The sequence below is a fragment of the Gekko japonicus genome, unplaced genomic scaffold, assembly GCF_001447785.1.
Source record: "Gekko japonicus isolate JY-2015 unplaced genomic scaffold, Gekko_japonicus_V1.1 scaffold254, whole genome shotgun sequence".
Classification (NCBI taxonomy): domain Eukaryota; kingdom Metazoa; phylum Chordata; class Lepidosauria; order Squamata; family Gekkonidae; genus Gekko; species Gekko japonicus.
Genome location: NW_015172010.1, coordinates 1336516 through 1356745, shown reverse-complemented (window position 1 = coordinate 1356745; position 20230 = coordinate 1336516). Strand labels below are relative to the sequence as shown.

Genomic DNA, 20230 nt, shown 5'->3' with positions numbered 1-20230 from the left:
AAAGCAAGTTTAAGGAAAATGTCTCGGTATATAACTTACATAACCTACTAGACTGCAGCAGGTACTATTCATCTTAATTTCCTTGTTGTGTTTTGCCAAACAACATTGTCATAATCTCTCACTGGTAACCATTGTGCCAATTTAGAAGTGTTTAGTTACTTTATTTATAGCTTGCCTTTCTCGCTGAGACTTAAAGCCAGGTTGCGGAAGAAAAACAATGTGCTCATACAGGAAAAGACATCCAGTAAAACAGTGCAAAGGCGGGAGTTTCCAGCTTGGTGCCTCTGGATGCCTTGGCACCAGGGGTCATTTTATAGACAAAGAGGTGCAGGAGCTCATTAGCATAACTCATTTGCATATGCCACACCCCCTGACATCACCGGAAGTGTGTCAGAAGGCAACACCCACCGCTCAGGCTCCACTGGACTGTTTTGGATTGCTAGCTATTGGGGGGGGGGCGTGCAGATCTGTCCTCACAGAGGAGGGAGAGCTCTGGACTGTTTTGCCACTGGACTGTTTTGGACCCGGGGGGGGGGGGGGGCTCTGCAGCTTACCTGGCTGCTTCTTGCTCTGACTAAGGGCTGCTGGGAGCAGGGGATGGGGCTTGTTGCATGTGCCCACCCCCCGGGCTCTTTACTGCCGGAGCTCTGCTCCTGTGTGCTCCTACAGGAAATGACCCCTGCATGGCACCCTGACACCTCTTTTCCTGGTACCTGCCAAGTGTTTTTAGAATGCGGGCGGGGCCAGGTGGAGCTTTTGCCCAGCAGGGTCTTCTGTTTGGCCATTAGAGACCTAACTATATTTTAAAAAATCTGAAATGTTGAGTTTTTAGAGTTATGCATAACCTCACTCCTTTACATTTTATGGTTGGCTCCACCTCTTGTGGCAGAAATTTTGTGGTTGGCTACACATCCTGATGCCATCCATTTTACAGCCAGCACCCTGTTTCAGAATTCCGAAAGTGCCCACAGGCTCTAAAAGGTTGGGGACCCCTGGCCTAAGGCAAAGTATATCATAGAAAAATGTAGGAATAGAAGATAATACCGTAAAAGCAGGGTGATACATAGAACCATCATTGTAGTGCACTACAGCTGTATTACATTACAAAGGTGTACTCCTGGACTGTTCTAGTATGCTACATTGTCATGCCTTCTGTGCACTCCCACATGGTACCGCCCTGATGCAGGACCCACCACAGAAGAGAGAACTCCACAAGCTTCTAGAAAGCTTCTAAATGAGTAGCCCCCTCCCCTCCGGCAGAGGCCCGTTTCTCGCCCGTTTGGTCATGTGCCGGAGGGGAGGGAGCGCTTTCCCCTCAATTCTCCTCTTGCTACTGTGAAGAGAGGACCTGTTCTGAGCTCCTGCTTTAAAATTACCTCAGCATTTCTCCTTCCAAGTGTTTTGTGAGTAAAAGATCTTCATGATCCTCTTTAAAAAGTGCAAGGCTTATGGCACTAAAATGGCCCAGAACGACGAGCACACCAAGTGCTTACTCTGTTTAGGCGAAGGGCCTTTTTATGCCTATAGTGTGCCAGGACTAGGCACAACACCTTAAGGCGGCTCTGTGGGAGAAATCCCTTGGAGTCCTACTGAAACCCTCAGACCTTTTGAAGATGGGTTCTCGCCCCCTCCCATCCGTGGCCTCTATTCCGACTGCCAGGTGAAAGCCCTCAGCTGAAGGGGCAGTAGCCACACCAAGAGCAGTGTCAGAACCCCCAGCAAAAATGTCAAAAAGAAGGCTAAATGGGGGCATCAAAGAAACGGAGTTTGGACTTTCCACCTGACACGGCTGTGAGTTTGCAGAGATCCACTCTGACTTGCTGCCAATTGCCATAAATCCCTCGACGTTGGGGCTTGTAGCCATGACCACGACAGTCTCTGCTTCCTCAGGGCTGACGTCTTTCCACTCCAAGTGGCACTTTGACATCTCCACCTCATTGTGGGTCACGAGGCATTCCTCGATGCTGAATATCTACGCTGACCCCATCTCGGAGGTTGGTTTCATCTTGATGTCAAAGGTTGCCATCGATTTGAGGGTTTCCCCCTGTTCCACAATGCAGAAGATAATCGCCAGAGGGAATGCAGATGCAAAAGCCTCAGGCACCATCACTATCCTTGGGCCACACTGAGGACCGGTCATCTCAAGATAACATTGTAGAAGTCTCATCAGTAGCAAAGAGTTCCTAACCCAGGCAATCAAAGTCTTAAGCGCTTTCTCAGTCCAGGGACACTCCCCAAATTGTACATTGGGCTCCTCACCCTCAATGGGCAGTGTACCCTCCATGGGCCCCTCCACCATGGGGCCAGTGGAATGCAAGATGAACCTGGGTCTGATCCCTTAGATCTGGATCCTGATAGACCCCATGATTCTGCATCAGACATTGAGTCTGGCTGCACCTCCCTCCTGTTGCCCGATGACAAGGTCTAGGTTCCAACCCCGGTGTTGTCAACGGAGGATCTATAGCTATGTTCAGAACAAATTACTAGCATGGCCAAGGCACGGAACTCAGCTACATCACTCCAAATCCAAATTCCTCTGCTCCAATTATGAGTGTGTTATACACATCTGAACGGGCCAGTGGCCCTGCCTGTGATTTAAGGACATTAAAGATATAGCTATCAATGTTTGGACTAGGGCAGCATTGAGTCAGACCTCCACTAGGATTTTCTGTTTCAGTACCCCACTGCCAACTCTCTTGTTACAGAGATTTTGTCTTCCAAGAAAAGGGGCCCTCCCTCTCATCTCCCCTTGATATAGAAGGTCTCAGGTTAGATATGATGGGAAGGAAGATATACACATCAGCAGCCCTGGGTCTTCGGGTTGCCAATTTTAAGGCCATAGTTGGGCTTTACCAGATGCTTCTCTGGGAGAGGATGTCCCAACACCTAGAAAGCCTACCTGAAAACAAAAAGACAATGGCCAAATTGTTACAGGCAGAGGACATAAAATTGGGCAAACTTGAATACCTCTAGACACATCACTGATGCTTGCAGCTGTATTATGGGCTCTAGTACAGTTCTGAGGAGACAGTTAAGAGCATCTGCATTGCCCATAGACACAAGGGTTCATATTGAGGATTTGCCCTTCGAGGGAAAACTGCTCTTCAGTGAGCAAACTGACTCTGTCTTTGACAGGATGAGAAAGAATAGGCTCACCGCCAGATCTCTGGGCATCACCTATCAGCAAGGTGTGTACTAGAAGCCAAGGTATTTCCTGAGAGCCAGCATTAGCTATTCAGTAGGCAGTATAGGTACCTCCCTGTCCAGTATCAAAGCCAGACACAGTTTTGCCCACTATTCCAGCCTCATAGCCATTCAAAAAGGCAACAGGGGAGATACAGGGGCAAGCAAGGGGGACAGTCCCCAAGATCAGCTGGGTCGGTGGTAGTTGAGAGCTCCCCACTGGCGCAGATCTGTGCTGCCTTCTCCTGCCACCTGGTTTAATTTGGGGGGCAAGAGAGGGCAGCCTAGCTGGGATCACTGTGCCTGTGGGGGGAGCCCATTGCTCCTTGCAGGCGCAGCTCTTCACTGCCTTCTCCTGCTGCCCAGTTTAAACCGGGCTGCAGGAGAAACCAAACCAGCCCCAGGATCAGGCTGGTATTTTTTACTGCCATTTTCTGGGTCTGGTCTATTGGACCCCCAAAAAATCAAGATTTCTGAAAATCCCAGATCCGAATACCATATCGGTATTTGGATCTGGGATTTTGGGGGAATGCTGAAGTTTTTTCAAGTCCAGTAGACCAAAACCGAAAAATACTGGTAAAATAATTGCACACCCCTAGCATAGTTTTGTGTCCTGGATCTCCAGGCCACTTACTTTCACTTCTCAGTACATCAGGACTGCAGAAAGTATCTGAGGTTCACATACGGAGAAAGGTGTTTTCAATATGCCTTCTTGCCTTTTAGGCTATCTATGGCTTCGAGAGTTTTTACCAAATGTGTTTCAGAAGTAGTGGCTCGCTTTTGAATAGAAGGTTGTGTAATCGATGATTGGTTGTGTATGGGGATTCTGAGTGTCAGCTTAGGTCCCACCTGTCCATGGCAGTTCAGACTTTGGAAAGCCTAGGATTTATAATTAACTGGTCCAAATCTAGGTTGACCCCCATTTATACCACAGAATTCATAGGAGCAAGGTTAGATGCTACATTATATAGAGCTTACCTTCCAACTCAGAGGGCCCAAGTCATTCAAAAACTAGTCTCCAGATTCAAGGTTAGATGCTACATTATATAGAGCTTACCTTCCAACTCAGAGGGCCCAAGTCATTCAAAAACGAGTCTCCAGATTCAGTAGAAATAGGTTTCAAAGAGCAATTACTATCCAAAAGTTATAGGGCCTTTTGGCCTCGACCACTGCCATGATTTCTCATGCCAGACTCTGTATGTGACTCCTTCAGAACTGGTTCTTGTGCAAGTTCCAAATGGGTTCAGACCCTCAGTGGCTTAGGCTCTCAGTTCCTAGGATAGTGGTTCATTCTTTAGAATGTTGGTCAAAAGAGGAGAATCTGCTAGAAGGGATCCCCTTAGAGTCCCATCTCACAACTTGTAGATCTTTACGGACACCTCATTGAGTGGTTGGGGGGGCACACTGTAAGGGAGCTAGAGTTTGCGGTCATTGGTCTCCAAGGGAGGCCCACCTGCATATTAATTTCTTAGAGCTCAGAGCAATCAAATATGCTCTTGCTTCCTTTACAGACATACTGCAGGGAAAACACCTCCTGATAGCAACAGACAACATGTCGGCAACATTTTGTGTGAACAAGCAAGGGGGAACAGGCTGTCTCAGTTTGTTCAGGGAAGTAACTCACATATGGGAATGGGCTGTTGGCCTAGGGGTCAGCCTAACAGCTATATACATCAGAGGCCGAGACAACAGGACAGGGGATTTCCTGAGCAGAGAGTTAGGCTTCCCACATGAGTGGTCCTTCAACAACTGTTACCTTGACCCCATATTCAGGATCTGGGGTTTACTTGAGATGGGCCTTTTTGTAACAGCAGAAAATGCAAAATGCCTCCAGAGCAGCTGGAGACCTCCAGTCCTTGGGGGATACATTCCAATTCCAAAAAAAATAGGAAGTGACCAAACAGTCCAGAATTCCAAATTTTCAACTGTGTAATTGTTAGTGACACCATCTTGAATCTGTTTTAAATTGGCTTTAATGTTATTAATTTTATTATAGTAAAAGTTTGTATACTGTTCCTGAAACCTGCATAAGGGTCAAGAAGTGATAGTTAGAACCGGACATGGAGCAACTGATTGGTTTGGAATAGGAAAAGGAGTAGGGCAAGGATGTATATTGTCACCCTGCTTATTTAATTTATATGCAGAGTCCATCATGCGAAATGCTGGCCTGGATGAATCACAAGCTGGAATTAAGATTGCTGGGAAAAACATCAACAACCTTAGATATGCAGATGATACCACTCTAATAGCAGGAAATGAAGAGGACCTAAAGAGCTAGGCTCCCTCTAAGCTGTGGAGTCTTGTGAGCAAAAATTCTCCTTGGTGAGCTACTGGCATTAAAGTTGTGAGCGAGCCATTTGGCTCCTGCATAAATTAATTTGCTGTGGAGCTATCTTTCCTAAGCTAAGACAAAAATGTGTGAGCCAGAGGCTAAAAAACTGTGAGCTAGCTCACACTAACTCCGCTTAGAGGGAACACTGCTAAAGAGCCTCTTGCTGAGGATGAGAGCGCAAAAGTTGGCTTGAAACACAACATCAAAAAAACTAAGATCATGGCATCCGGCCCTATCACTCCTTGGCAAATAGAATCATGGAAGCAGTGACTGACTTCACGTTCCTGGGATCCAAGATCACTGCAGGTGGTGACTGCAGCCTTGAAATTAAAAGATGCCTGCTCCTTGGGAGGAAAGCTATGGCAAACCTAAACAGCATAATAAAAAGTAAAGACATCACCCTGTCAACAAAAGTCCACCTAGTCAAAGCAATGGTATTCCCAGTAGTAATGTATGACTGTGAGAGTTGGACCATAAGGAAGGTCGAGCGTCGAAGAATAGATGTTTTTGAATTATGGTGCTGGAGAAGACTCTTGAGAGTCCCTTGGACTACAAGGAGATCAAATCATTCAATCCTAAAAGAAATCGACCCTTACTGTTCCCTGGAAGGCCAGATACTGAAGCTGAAATACTTTGGTCACCAAATGAGAAGGGAGCACTCACTGGAAAAGACTCTGATGCTAGGAAATATTGAAGATAACAGAAGAAGGGGACAGCAAAGGATGAGATGGTTAGGCAGTGTTACTGTTGCAACCAACATGAAATTGAGCAAACTCTGGAGGACGGCAGAAGACAGGAGGGCCTGGCCTGATGTGGTCCATGGGGTCGCAAAGAGTCAGACTCGACTGTGCGATTGAACAACAACAACATACTGTTCCGAAGGCTTATGCCATACTGTACATCACCCAGAGCTCGGAGCAAGTTGAGATACGGTGATCAATAAATTCAATATATAATAATAATACTAATTCCATTGGTTCCAGGGCTTCCTGTATGCATTTCCGTCCTTCCCACTCCTACACAAAGTAGTGTAAAATAAGACTTGACAGGTCTACGGGGATTCTAATAGCCCCTTTCTGGCACAGATGAATCTGGTTTCCAACAGTCTGGAAACTATCCAAAGGCAGGTTCAAAACCCTACCCCCTGCAAAGGATCTATCTATGGGCCCGATCCTCCACTACAACACAAGCACATTGCATCTCATTGCATGGTTAATTTTTCCGTAGACCAGTGGTCTAGAGGGGTTACTGAGATGCCAATATCCTCACGCAAACCCTCCACCAGAAAATCCTATGAGTCTAAGTGATATTGGTTTGTAACCTGGGCTTCAAGTAGGCATATTAGGCCAGGTAGTTGTGCACTTTCTGAGATTTTTGAATATTGTTTCTACATCCTCACTAAAGGTGCTTTTAGCAGCCATTTCCATGTTTCACGTAGACATACTCAAGACCAGTGTTTTCTGATGTAACATCAAAGAGGTTTCTTAGGGGCCTTTATAACCTGTATCTACCAGTTAAACCACAAATCCCTCAGTGGATCCTATCCCTTGTTTTGTCCCAGCTTGTGCAGAAACCATTTGAACCAGTGGCTATATGTGACTTGTCTTTACTGTCCTTCAAGGCTGCATTTCTAGTAGCAGTCACCTCGCCCAGGAGAGTGGGGGAGTTAAGAGCTCTGAGTTGCGACCCCCCCCCCAGTTCTTCAGATTTCATAGAGAAAAAGTGGTGTTGCATCCAAGCCTGGACTTTTTACCTAAAATGGTTTCAGAGTTTCACATATTGCAGGAGATTGTTCTATCAGTTTTCCCCCCAGAGCCACAGTCACCAGCAGAACAAACCCTGCATAGTCTGGATTTAAGAAGAACATTGTTATTTTATTTAGATTGTACTTCTAAACTTAGAAAAGTCCAAAATCTTTTCGTATGTTTTAAAGGTGTCAAGGAGAAGTCTGTGTCAGCACATACACTCTCTAGGTGGATCTCTTCAGCTGTTAGATTAGCATATAACACAGCTAAAGTGGAGTGCCCTTTCCCGGTAAAAGCTCATTCAGCAAGAGCACAGGTGACATCTGCAGCATTCTACAGCAGCACTGACATATGTGAGATCTGTAAAGGAGCAATATGGTCTTCTGCATCCACATTCGTCAAATATTACTGGATTGACGTTGACTCCAGGAGAGAAGCGGCTGTGGGAAAAGCAGTATTGCACTCATTATTCTGTTGATCAGCCCACACTCTTCTCCATGGTGGGTGAGCTTGCTATTCTGCCATATGGGACTGCACAGAAGACATGGTGATGAAAACATGGTTGCACTTACATGTAACTGATGTTCATCAAGTATCTTCTGTGCAGGCGAACATCCCTCCCTCTTTCCCTGCTGTGGGCGGGCTCTGTCATGTGTTCTTCTATACTCCAAAGTGGCGAAGGGAGAACTGAGGGAAGAGTGCTTCTTCCCTCTTTGTCACATGACCAAATGGGCAGGAAACAGGCCTTGTAAAAATGCCCTCTTGAACATTACTGTTTTGCACATTCAGCAGAATGATAGGCGTGTGGGCATATTCTTCAGCTACTCAAGCAGGCCATTCCACAAGTTGGGAGCCATCACAGAGAGAATGCATGTGAACACAATATGTGACTTTACCACATTGTAAAAACCTAAGATGACTTTTTTTTTCAAAGGCAGGTAAACTGATGTTTTAGTTGTGCAGTGGTCCAAACAGATGTCTTCGTATCACTGAATTTTTTAATATTCTTCAAAATGGTGGTCCTCCTGTTCTCCTTATATCAATACATTTTTATTGCATTCTTCTTCCAGTGAGCTCAGGGCAGTGTACATGGCTCTCTTTCCTCCCTGTTTGTCTTTACAACAACCCAAATATAGGTCAAGGCTGAGGGAATCACTTGGCCAAGGTCATTCTGTGATCTTCATGGCAGAGGGGATTTAAACTAGTGACTTTCTGACCTAGACAAACATACTCTGTAAACTGCACTGGTTCAGAGTGTGATGTAAGAAACAGCTATTTGATCCTTTCAAGTCTAGAAGTATTTCTAGGAATACAGGGCTTAGAACAGTGGCTGGTCTCCAGAGAGCTACTTTGGTGCCCCAAAGAGTTTGAATAGGCTTTGCAGAATTTTAAAAACTTTTTATTAATAAACAGACACCTTGACCTCCTATACCCATTTTCAAAAGTGGTTTGCCGTGGGACCTTGGGAGCGAGGGGCTGCTGTTCATTAAACACAGAGGATGTTTAGATGTGTGGGATTAGTAGACTAGTTCTAAAATCCTGGACAAGGCTGAGAACAGGGTTAGTCATTCACAGTTTCAAAAATGGGGGGGATCTTCATATTTTAATTTGTTTTCTGGTTATTTTCTGCAGACTTTACTAGAAAGCATTGCTTTCTCTTATATGTTATACATGTGAGGTCTACCTTGGCAGTTACAGTTCTTACATTATGCTTACAGGTGATGTAGCAGTGAAGATATTAAAGGTTGTAGATCCAACTCCAGAACAGTTTCAAGCCTTTAGAAATGAAGTTGCTGTACTAAGGTAAATCAACACGGTAGCTAAATACTCACCTAGTAACTTTATCACAGTGATCTTTGTTTTTGCCAGCTGTGGCTGATTGCCCAATACTGATTGTGTTTGCTATAGAACTTCGTTGCCTGACATTCTGTGGACAGTAAATGCAAGCAGAATTGAGAGACTATTGGGCTGCCATATTGGATCTTTTGTGTTCCAGATTGTAACCAGGAATACTTAGTATGTAATTGGTCTCTGGTGCCTGGCAAGTTGCATCTATGATGAGTGCTTGCTAGTCCTCAGTTGCTGGCTGGAATCCAAAATGGCCATAAGTACATAAGAGAAGCCAATGTTGGATCAAGCCAATGGCCCATCCAATCCAACACTCTGTCACACAGTGGCCAAAAATACCAGGTGCCATCAGGAGGTCCACCAGTGGGGCCAGGACACTAGAAGCCCTCCCACTGTTCCCCCCACCAAGCACCAAGAATACAGAGCATCACTTGCCCCACTTCTGCTCCATATGTTTATCCAATTCCCTCTTGAAGCCATCCATGCTTGTAGCTGCCACTGCCTCCTGTGGCAGTGAATTCCATGTGTTAATCACTCTCTGTGTTCCTTCATACCTTCTTGGTGGCTGATGCAGAGGCTTTTCAAAGGTGTTCCACCTGAAAAGGGGAGGCTGAAAAGCCTTTGGGTTTTAGTTGCACAGTATTTCTTGCTTAGAGTCCCTGCTAGATTTATTTTTGCTTTGATCCATGTGCTGGCTTATAAATACATAATAGTGGACTTGTAATTTTGTGTAACTATATAGGACTGTACATTTTGTTAGGCTTTACTAACTCAGATGGCAAATGTTATGGCTCTTTAAAGGTTCATCTGATAACATTCATTCTTTTATTCCTACTAGGAAAACTCGGCACGTTAATATTTTGCTTTTTATGGGCTACATGACGAAAGATAATCTGGCCATTGTCACACAGTGGTGTGAGGGAAGTAGTCTGTACAAGCACTTGCATGTTCAGGAGACCAAGTTTCAGATGTTACAGCGTATTGATATTGCAAGACAGACTGCACAAGGAATGGAGTGAGTTGACTTAGATGCTGCAATGTCCAAGCTAGCTGGGTAAAGAAAGGAGAAAATAACTGCTGTTTTGGAAAATGCCCCCCCCCCACTGTACACAGTAATTGAACTAAATTTAAGGCTTTTACCAAACAGGTGTTTGCAGACAGCGAGGAACTGTTTTGAAAACTTTAGAAAGATCTGATTGTAGATGAAAATCAAACAAATGTGGTCTAAAAGCTTGGCAGATGTTCTTCCTGTAGAAGTAATAGGAACTGGGCAGTTCTTGGGAGGTACAAAAATGCAATTTCATTTGTTTGGTAGAATAGTCTCTAATTTGAATGGAGAATATATTATCAAGTATAAAATTTAAATTTTGTATGATTGAGGAAAAAATTGTGACAACAGATGTCTTTGTCATCTACCTATGATCTTTTTTCATTGTAAATATATTCCAGTTTATATTGATCAAATTCTCTTACAGCTACTTGCATGCAAAGAATATAATACACAGAGACATGAAATCAAATAGTATCCTTTTGTTACTCAGTAGAATTCTGTTTGCCTCTTTTTATTTGATCCATATGGGAAATAAGCTGTGTACTTGTAGTATGGTGTAATGATCTGGTGAGATCAGTTTCTGCCATATATTGCTGTATTGACATATACTTCTGGATACATCATCTATTCAGGGACTTTCATACTTGTTAAATAATGCACTTCCAATCCACTTTAGCAATCATTTGCAAGTGACTTTTGCCATTGGTGCTGGGGGGGGCAACAGTGGGAGGGCTTCTAGTGTCCTGGCCCAACTGGTGGACCTCCTACTGGCACCTGGTATTTTAGGGCCACTGTGTGACAGAGTGTTGGACTAGATGGGCCATTGGCTTGATCCAACATTGGCTTCTCTTATGTTCTTATATACTTATTTCACACAGTAAAATTGCAAAGTTGATTGAAAGTGCATTATTCAGTGTGTGAGAAAGTACAAATAAATTTAGACTAGAAAAACCTGCTTAAGACAAAATATTTTTTAAATTAGACTCATAATATATAAGATGCCTGTGATAATTCATTGATTGTGGATCTTATCCAGAGCTGTTACAGGGATTGTATTTGTAGTGCACAAGCAGTCCTTTCTGCCTGAGAGATGAGACGTGAGTCTGATAATGCTACATGATCTGGAGAAAGATATAAAGAGGGAAGCCTAGGTGGGGTATGGCACTTTCCTTAGTATTTAATATTTATAAGCCACTTAAAATACATCAATTGCTGTACATAATAAACTGTGTAACAATAATTTTCTTACGTGAAAATGTTGACCTGAATGCAAGGGCAGCATATGATAACTTGAATTATTGTCCAGATGTGTGCCTTAACAATCGTGTAGATATATTCCTTCATGAAGATCGTACAGTAAAGATAGGAGATTTTGGGTTAGCAACAGTCAAATCCAGATGGAGTGGTTCTCAGCAGGTGGAACAACCTACTGGATCTGTTCTCTGGATGGTAAGAATCTTGTGTGTAGCAAAATACTTATAATTGACCTGCTCTTGCATCTGTTGTACTGAGCAAACTTTGAAGCCTTCCTCCAGTGTAAGGTAGAATACATGCCACTTGGAACCAATACAAATCATAGGCCGGTATTGCTGTTTTTGGTTCTTTTTCATGTGTAGCGTGATCTACCATCTTGTATCAGTTACGCTTGAATCGCTGTGTAGTACGGTGTGTTACAGTGCAAGCCTAAAAGCACTTTCCTGAGATCAAGCCCCATTGAATAGATCTGAGTAGAGCTGCTTAGGATTGCTTTCTTAGAGCTGCCGTAAAGGAATGCTGCTTCACATCTGGGCATGTCTTATACTTTGTAGCTGTTACATGTGAGGGGGGGAAACTGATGTGTGTATGTTTGGCTGTATGTGTTCTGCTTGCTGCTTCTGTATGTAGATAGGATTAAAAATGTTGTTTGCACAGTATTCAGATAATACTTGCTCATTCTCATAATGTATGAAGCAGCCCTGAGAGTGACTGGTTAAGATCATGCAGTAGGTCTGTGGCTGAGCATAGCGCCTATTTCAGTATTATTTCTTGGCCACTCTGCTCTTTGAGGTTTCAAAAAGTTTCTTTCCTTCTTCCAACCATTTCTGTTCCTGTAACATCTTGAAGTTTAAACTGAAGATTACTTCTGTGTGATATAAAAAAGCATGTGCTGTAATATCGAGAACTTGACTTATTTGTTATACTTTCTTTAAGCTGAAATAACATTAGGTATTTCTTCCTCTTTGGGCTAGTTAATGTTCTTTAGCTACTATTTCCAAATCAGTTGTCTTGACTCTAGATTAAATTATGGTCACTGAGTTTATTGTAAAGTGTTTTTTCCCCAGATACCAATTTGTAACCTACTTTTGTTTTCGTAAAGGCACCAGAAGTGATTCGAATGCAGGATAGTAATCCATTTAGTTTCCAGTCTGATGTGTATTCTTATGGAATAGTACTATATGAATTGATGACGGGAGAATTACCATATTCCCATATTAACAACAGAGACCAGGTGAGAGAGAATAATTTCTATGTAATGCTTTGTAAGATCACTTACAAATGATTATTTCTGTTATCGTAGCTGGACCCTATAACAGACCAAACTCGGGGCTTGTCAAAATAATCAAATTGAAGTTCTTTGGTGTTCAGAGAACACATTTAATGACCCAATTAACATTCTCTAGAGATCAGGATTTTAAACTGGAATTAAACCAAGGTTTGGAATCCTGTTCTGTAGAGAACGGTGCAGCGATGCCATGCGGTGCCAAGTATAGTGATTAGACTGTTGGACTAGGATCTGGGAGACCCAGGTTTGAATCTCCACTCTACCATGGAAACTTGCTTGGTGACCTTGGACAGATCACACACTCTCAGCCGAATCTCCCTCGCAGAGTTGTGAGGATAAAATGGAGAAGGATGTTGTAAGCTTCTTCTGGTCCCCATTAGAGAGAAATGTGGTGTCTATATGAAGCAAATAAAGCAGAAATGTTTTGTTATTGAGCCATGTGTGAGAACAAAAAAAATCCCCTAGGCTCAGTCATGTAAAGCAAATCATGGTTTGCTCTGCCTTTGCGTTGTGCCACAGTTGGTTCACAAGTGAAGAACTCTGATTCCCAATCTTAACAATTTAATGCTAAAACAATGTTACAGTTTAGTCATGCTAATGTATTGTTAACACATGGCACAAGAACATCATGCAACTTTTTGATTTGTTCGGTAGGAATCCCACTGGTCCATGAGGAAGTGTTTTTATCTTAGGGTGTTGGGTGGTGGTGAGCCTTAGACCCAGTCCTGTTTTGTACCTAGAGATTAATACAGAGCTGGGAACTGTATTTTCACTGTTTCCAAAGTTGTTTCTCCCTATCCATTGTATAGTTAGAACCTCAGTTTTGAGAATAGCTAGGAAAGAAAAATAATTGAAGTAACACGGTGTTATAATATAAACAGACGATGAAGCCATACTTTAAAATACTTGTGTGCCATTGTGGTGATTTCATTTCAAAAAGAAAATCATAGAATTGGACAAGGACAACTGAATTAATCAGAATTTGGAACGTCTTCTCTAAGGTTTATGACATTTGGTGTCGAGAGAGTGAGAAGGTTTTGTTCCTTGTAATACTAGAACCCGGGGTACCCATTCAAGCTGAATAGTACTAAGTTGACAGAATGAAGTACCACTTTTTATTTATTTATGCAACTTATATGCCACCTCTTCAGAGGCCTTGTTGTTCAGTCGCACAGTCGAGTCCGACTCTTCGCGACCCCATGGACCAGATCACGCCAGGCCTTCCTGTCTCCCGCCGTCAGAGGCCTGCTCAAGGCAAATATGTAATCAATATATAGAATTCATTATCACAAAATATGTTAGTGCTATCTCTCTTAAATTGCTTTTTATTAGAAAAAATGGGATCTACCTCCATAAACTACTATTAGCCGTGGTTCCTGAATGGACATCCATAGACATGTGTATCTCTAAAACAGGTAAAGGTGAAGGTTCCCGTGCTCGAAAGCCAGTCGAATCCGACTCTAAGGTTGCAGTGCTCATCTCTGTTTCAAAGCCGAAGAGCCAGTGCTGTCTAAAGACATTTCCGTGGTCATGTGGCCAACATGACTAAACACCAAGGCGCACAGAACGCTGTTACCTTCCCACTTGAAGTGGTACCTATTTATCTTGCTTTCGAACTGCTAGGTTGGCAGGAGCTGGTACTAGAGACGGGAGCTCACTCCATCATGCAGCACACTCGGGTCTCGAACTGCTGAACTACCGACCTTCCACAGCCTGCAGTTCAGCTTTTTAACCACTTGAGCCACCGCAGCTCCCTAAAACAGATACTAGAGACTAATGTGAAAGCCATCCTTGAGATGTCTACCCGGCTGTTTTGTGGAGCAGTGCTGGATTAAGTAGACTTCAGTCTCATTCAGCTAGGTAATTAGGTTCTTATGAGAGGGAAGCCACTTTGTCACTGAAAGGTGCCCATTGCAAGGTGAGGGCAACCCTCTACTTTTTTGGTTTGATAGAGGATGGAGTTGGTTTCAGCAGTTCAATTTGGCTCAGGAAAGTAGTTCCTCTCTTACAGATAGCAAAAGCCATCCCTTTTTTTAAGCCCAGCACCAGATTTTTCTGCCTGAAGGTATCATTCTAGAACTAGTGGTTGGGTTTCAAGAAACACTGGGGGCTGGCTTTTGGTCTCCATTGAAGAAATATGTGGTGCTAAGCAGCACCAATAGGTTGCACATTTTTAATTTCTAGTAAGTGATTTACATTTAAAAGTAGAGAGACATTGTTATTGACAAGGGGCGATAACAAATTGGGCATAGTGGTCCATGCATAACACTGGAGCTCCACATCCAATCCAAAAGGAGGTTGACAAAGCAGCAGCAGAATCTCCTTGAAAAAAATGTATTCATGTGCATATTTATCTTCATATATTACGTTGGATCCGGGCAACTAATTGAGCTGGCTAGCAGTGGGATAACAGAACCAGAGGCAGTATATTCTGCTCCACTTGAAACCCAGTTAGATGAGCCATCTGCTGTTTAGGTTTCTGTGTTAGCTCCTAGGTTAGGAAAACAGAACTATCTACTTTCAGAGCATTTTTATGTTTAACACTTTTATCTGACCAGGGTGTGTTTGCTTCTTCTTAGATCATTTTTATGGTTGGTCGAGGTTATGCATCTCCAGACCTCAGTAAATTATACAAAAATTGTCCCAAAGCAATGAAAAGACTTGTAGCAGATTGTTTGAAGAAAGTAAGGGAAGAAAGACCTCTTTTTCCACAGGTAAGAATTCAATTCTTCTGTGAAACTTCTATAAACGAGTAGAACAGGGTGGAGAAAAAAGGCAGATACTAGTAGTGCAGTACAGTGGGTCAACTAATGTCTCAAACTAGGGAACAATCTAGAAATAGGTAGCTGCTTCTCAAATGAAAGTCTGAACTTGAATTCCTTTTGGAAAATATGCATTGGTATTAAGTAGTGCAGCACATTTTCTTATTTCCAAGAGATACTGATGCCATCAGAAAACCATGGAAAATGTACTATTTATCCAGAGTTCTATGTAGTTTTTCTAATAAATGTTAATGCCAAATATATATTTAAACTTGAGATGATATTCATTTAAAATATTTAATCTTTGTATTTCTCTAAGAACCTACATCACTAGGTCAGAATACCTGGATTTATGGGTATCCTGCATACTGATTTGTGTTTGATTTCTGCTTTGAGTCAGTAATGTGAATTATGTACAAGAACCACAGACCAAAACCAAAAACTTTGTCCTGTCTCAGCCATCTCCTACTGGATCTGTATTCTGTGCAAGCAGTAGTTAGTAGGAGGCTCGAGTTTGAAGTATACAAGCCATGGAGTGACCTTGGTGGTATTCCTTTATCACAAGCCCTGATAGTGAGATGAGATTGTGCATAAATGCATGTCTTTGTGGGCTTGTTAAGGATTTCTGGTTTGGAACAACTCATATTCCATATGATGTACAAGTACTTCAGTGAAGTTGAGTTTTACTCCCCACAACTGAGCTTCTTAATATTCAAAAGTCCTGCCTTCCTGGATTTGCAGTGAGTCAGATAGTGGTTGTTTTATAATTGACTCTTTTTTCTCATCTCTTAGATACTGTCTTCCATTGAATTGCTGCAGCATTCTTTACCCAAAATAAACCGAAGTGCTTCAGAACCTTCTCTGCATCGTGCAACCCACACACAGGACATAAATTCATGCACACTGACATCGACAAAGCTACCTGTGTTTTAGGCGATCAGAGTGCACTGCCTCATTGCCCTCCCCAGTAACTGTTATAGCAGTTGTGCTTTCAATGCCTCGGTCTACAGGACTGCATTGCCAGCGTGGGATTCGGCTGGATGCCAGTTTTAGGAATGAGCTGCTACGAATTTTTACTGTTCTGATCCTACAGGGACAATATTCCATGTTGCCTTTTTCTACGGTTATTGAAATAGTGAACAGACTGTATACAAGAAGTCCTATTACTATTTTTTATAGATGCACTTGAGCCTTATTTTTTCCCATGCAAAAAAGTACTACTTTAGCAGGTTTTGACTTTTCCATTCTGCTAAATAAACGATTATATTTGTGTAGCAGCAATAATGGCTTAGCATTTGAGCAAACTCAATACAGATGGTGCTGCTGTTTGATAGCCTTTGCCATTCAAGCTGGAGGGATTTTAACTAAAATAGCGAGCCTACAAGAAGACAAGAGAAAAGGGAATGCTCGCTCAGCAACATTTCTCCTACAGCATATTTCTCAAGGTAATGAAACTTTAAACACCAACACTAAATCATGTTGCACATGGAAGAAAACACGCTTTTTGTAAAGGTGAGAATATATTCTAACTTGTACTGCTCAGAGAAAGAAGGTAGCACAATATGCTGCAATCATCTTTCAGTAACACAAAAAGCTTGTGTACTTCGGACTCAATTCTTGCAATGCCCTGGGATGTCCATGAGGAACTATAACATGGGGAAGAAGATGAAGAGGCAAATAAGCAATGTCAATATATTTCTGCAAAAGCAACCTTTAGTCTGTTTGAAATGTTTTTCTGAGATGCACTATAAAGAAACTTCTGGCGTATACAGGTTTTTCCCGTGCTGATTTGGGTTTTAATTTTGTTTTTATTGCTCCTAAAGAAGAAGCATTTATTGTAAACCAAGGTTCTTCTGATTATCTTATTTTAATAAAATAAATTAAATTTAAGTGTGTCATTCAAGTTTTTTTAAACTGATCTTTCAGACTTGTGTGCCACACTCATAAGAAATGTATGTTATCTACTGTTTGGATCCTATGGTAAATCTGTTGATAGAAGGGATTTCCATCAGCAGAAATGGGAATTCCTTGCTTACTGTTTCTGCTGCAGCCTAAAATAATCCCAGAAATGTTGGGGGGGGGGGGATAGTCAGATCCGCAGTGGGAGAGCAGAATTGGTAAAAATCATGCCTTCCATTAACAAAAACATTCTATGGGATCCAACCTGTTACTTTGTCCTTATAATCTAGTTTCCCGAGAGTGTATTGTACCATTTGCTTGCCTTAAGAACTGGAGGAGTGTGAGAGGAAGCAAAATTACTGAAGAGACTGCCTTCTAATACATCTTTTTTAGAAGAGGGAAGCTCTAGAGTAGTTTACAGTACACAGTATTCTCGGAAACATGTGCATTATATATTGCATTGTATGCAATGTCCTATTTCACTTGCATAAAAGCTCATATTTGACATTCAGGCATAGAGAAGGACCCATTAGTGCCCTTCTCAAAAGTTTGCTCGTAGTGGCAGTCCTTGAAATTAGATCTCACAGATATTTTGGTCCATTGTATTTTATTACCACACATTCACACTCATCATTTGACCTTAACTTTGGGAAGGTGCATGCAGGATACTCACCTTTATCTGTGGAGGATCATTGGGACATGATTTGAGAACTTAATAAGCTATGACATTTGTATTTTTTAATGTTTACTTTTCATGTGTACTGTTTAATTTCTGTTGACACCATGTATCACTTAAGAATGTAGTCAATTTTGTCATGCTTGACTTTCTTGTCTTCTTTAACAAGTAAATAGTGCTGTCCAATCAAGTGATATTGATGAACTGAAACTGCTCTTGAGTAGATTTGTTTGAACATCAGTATGCTTGCAATATGCCTACTGGCAGCAGTTCAAAAGTGTTCAAATTTGTTTTTACAAAACTGATGTTAATGTTACAAGGTTCTTTTACCCAATATGTAAACCAAAGGGATATAATTCGGTATTCACACTAAGAGGCACTATTTTGCTTTGTGTTGTGAAGACCTTATTTAGAATCATTCTGTCCTATAAATCTTATATAAAATCTGAGCATAAATATGAATTGTATCAGCTAATTAGCATGAGTAGTTTATGGATAAATTAGGCAGCTGGTCTTGTCAAATGGATTTTATAGTTCAAAATGTTAAATAGGAAAACTTAGTAACAAAGTGGCAATGCTTAAAATGACTGCATCACTCTAACATAAGCTCGCATATCATTCACTTGTGTCAACATTAATATGCCGATAGAATGAGCTGATTTGTATTTGGGAGACTTCCATTGCTGTTTGAACACTGCTGCTTTTACCTTCCAGGCTTTGTGTAATATTTGGCACTTATGTAGTATAGTGAGCTGCTCGATTCTGTGAGTTGATTGTAGCGCAAGCACCATCATCTCCATAGAAAGTTGCAGTGATATATAATGGGTGAATGTACTAATTGCTAGTCCTTTTATGGATTAATATTGGTTAAATTGCAGGAAGCACAGAAGAGGAATAAATGGACAATTCTCTCAACAGAGGGAAGTGAGCAGCAGGGTCCCAAAAGGATTAGTGCTATGTAATTCATAAACGATTTGGCATTGCGATGAACAGCTTAGTGGCCAAATTTGTGGATGATACGGAATTTTCAGGATAGTTAAAACTGAAGTGGATTGTGAAGAGGAAGATCTATCTAAATTGGTGAATGGGTAACAGTGTGGCAAAGGTCAGTGTAGGAAATAACTCTAATTGTTACAGCAAAACAAAATGCTGTCCAGTACCAATGAGTGTAATGAACATGGGTGGTATACCTATAAGATGTAGTTCATTACATTTAGAAAGTTCCTCTTGAGCTAGAAAATCAAAGCAACTGGAAGAACTGGCATCAGTTATAGAATATTGATATTTTCATTTAAATATTGAAGCTAAAGCTGAAAATGAAATTCTTTCCAGCAGTAAGTGGGGTGGGTGCATGTGCCTGTGGTCACAACACCAATGCTGGAAGCTAGTGTGTAACCGAAGAACTTGAAGAGTTAGCAGAAGAATGGAACCAGCATACTCTGAAACACTTCTGGCTCTTGTCCAAGCTAAAATTACTGCCTGCTTAAGCTTCTAGTTTCTGCCTTCTGCTACAAGGCATGGACCTATAAGTTAAAAAGGGCACTTAAAGCACTGGTGTGGCTCAATTCCAATATTGGAAATATGATATGAAATTTAAACCATCCCATACTCTGATTAAATGCAAGTGGGAGGATAATTCAGTCTACAAATGCACTGAACCCTAAAACCTTGCAACATAACCCTGCTCAGCAGGCAAGGGAGTCTATTTTTATAGAAATGATGGAATTCATTTTCCTGCTCCTTTAGCTAGTTACAAGTTTAGAACATCTTTAACCCTAGCCAGAGCTTAATGTTCACACTAGGGGTGTGCTTTTGGCTAAACCCAAGCTGAAAAATATCTGAAAAATACCTTATCGGTATTTTCTGGATTTTCGTTTAGCCAGATATTTCTTTGGGCATTTTCTGGCTATCTGAAATGGCCAAGTCCGAAAAATCAGGATCTTTTGGGACCACTAGTTGAAGGGTGTTTAAAGTTATTGCATTCCATTCTAATGCCTTTGGAGTTCACTCACGAAGTTGTGCCACTCTTGCGGCTTGTGATCCCTTTAAACACCTTTTCTTCCATTGAAAGTAATGGAGGATGGGAACACTTTCTTTGGGGGCCCATATAATTGGATTCCCTGGTCTAATCTTTTTGAAACTTGGGGGTGTTTTTTTGAGGAGAGGCACCAGCAGCTATGCTGCAAATTTGG

General features: G+C 41.9%; 1 protein-coding gene across 4 annotated transcripts in view; it reads left to right on the top strand.

The window, feature by feature from the left end:
• The window catches only part of RAF1 (Raf-1 proto-oncogene, serine/threonine kinase), a 72287-nt gene extending 54982 nt beyond the window's left edge, over positions 1-17305 (top strand). For all 4 annotated transcript variants that reach the window (XM_015420249.1, XM_015420247.1, XM_015420248.1 and 1 more), the window contains 7 exons: positions 8979-9063; positions 9947-10123; positions 10584-10630; positions 11490-11608; positions 12516-12647; positions 15281-15415; positions 16256-17305. In XM_015420249.1, the coding sequence (XP_015275735.1) occupies positions 8979-9063; positions 9947-10123; positions 10584-10630; positions 11490-11608; positions 12516-12647; positions 15281-15415; positions 16256-16396 (836 nt within the window). In that variant the 3' untranslated portion in view covers positions 16397-17305. The remainder of the gene's footprint in view (positions 1-8978; positions 9064-9946; positions 10124-10583; positions 10631-11489; positions 11609-12515; positions 12648-15280; positions 15416-16255) is intronic.
• The last annotated feature ends 2925 nt before the right edge of the window (positions 17306-20230 follow it).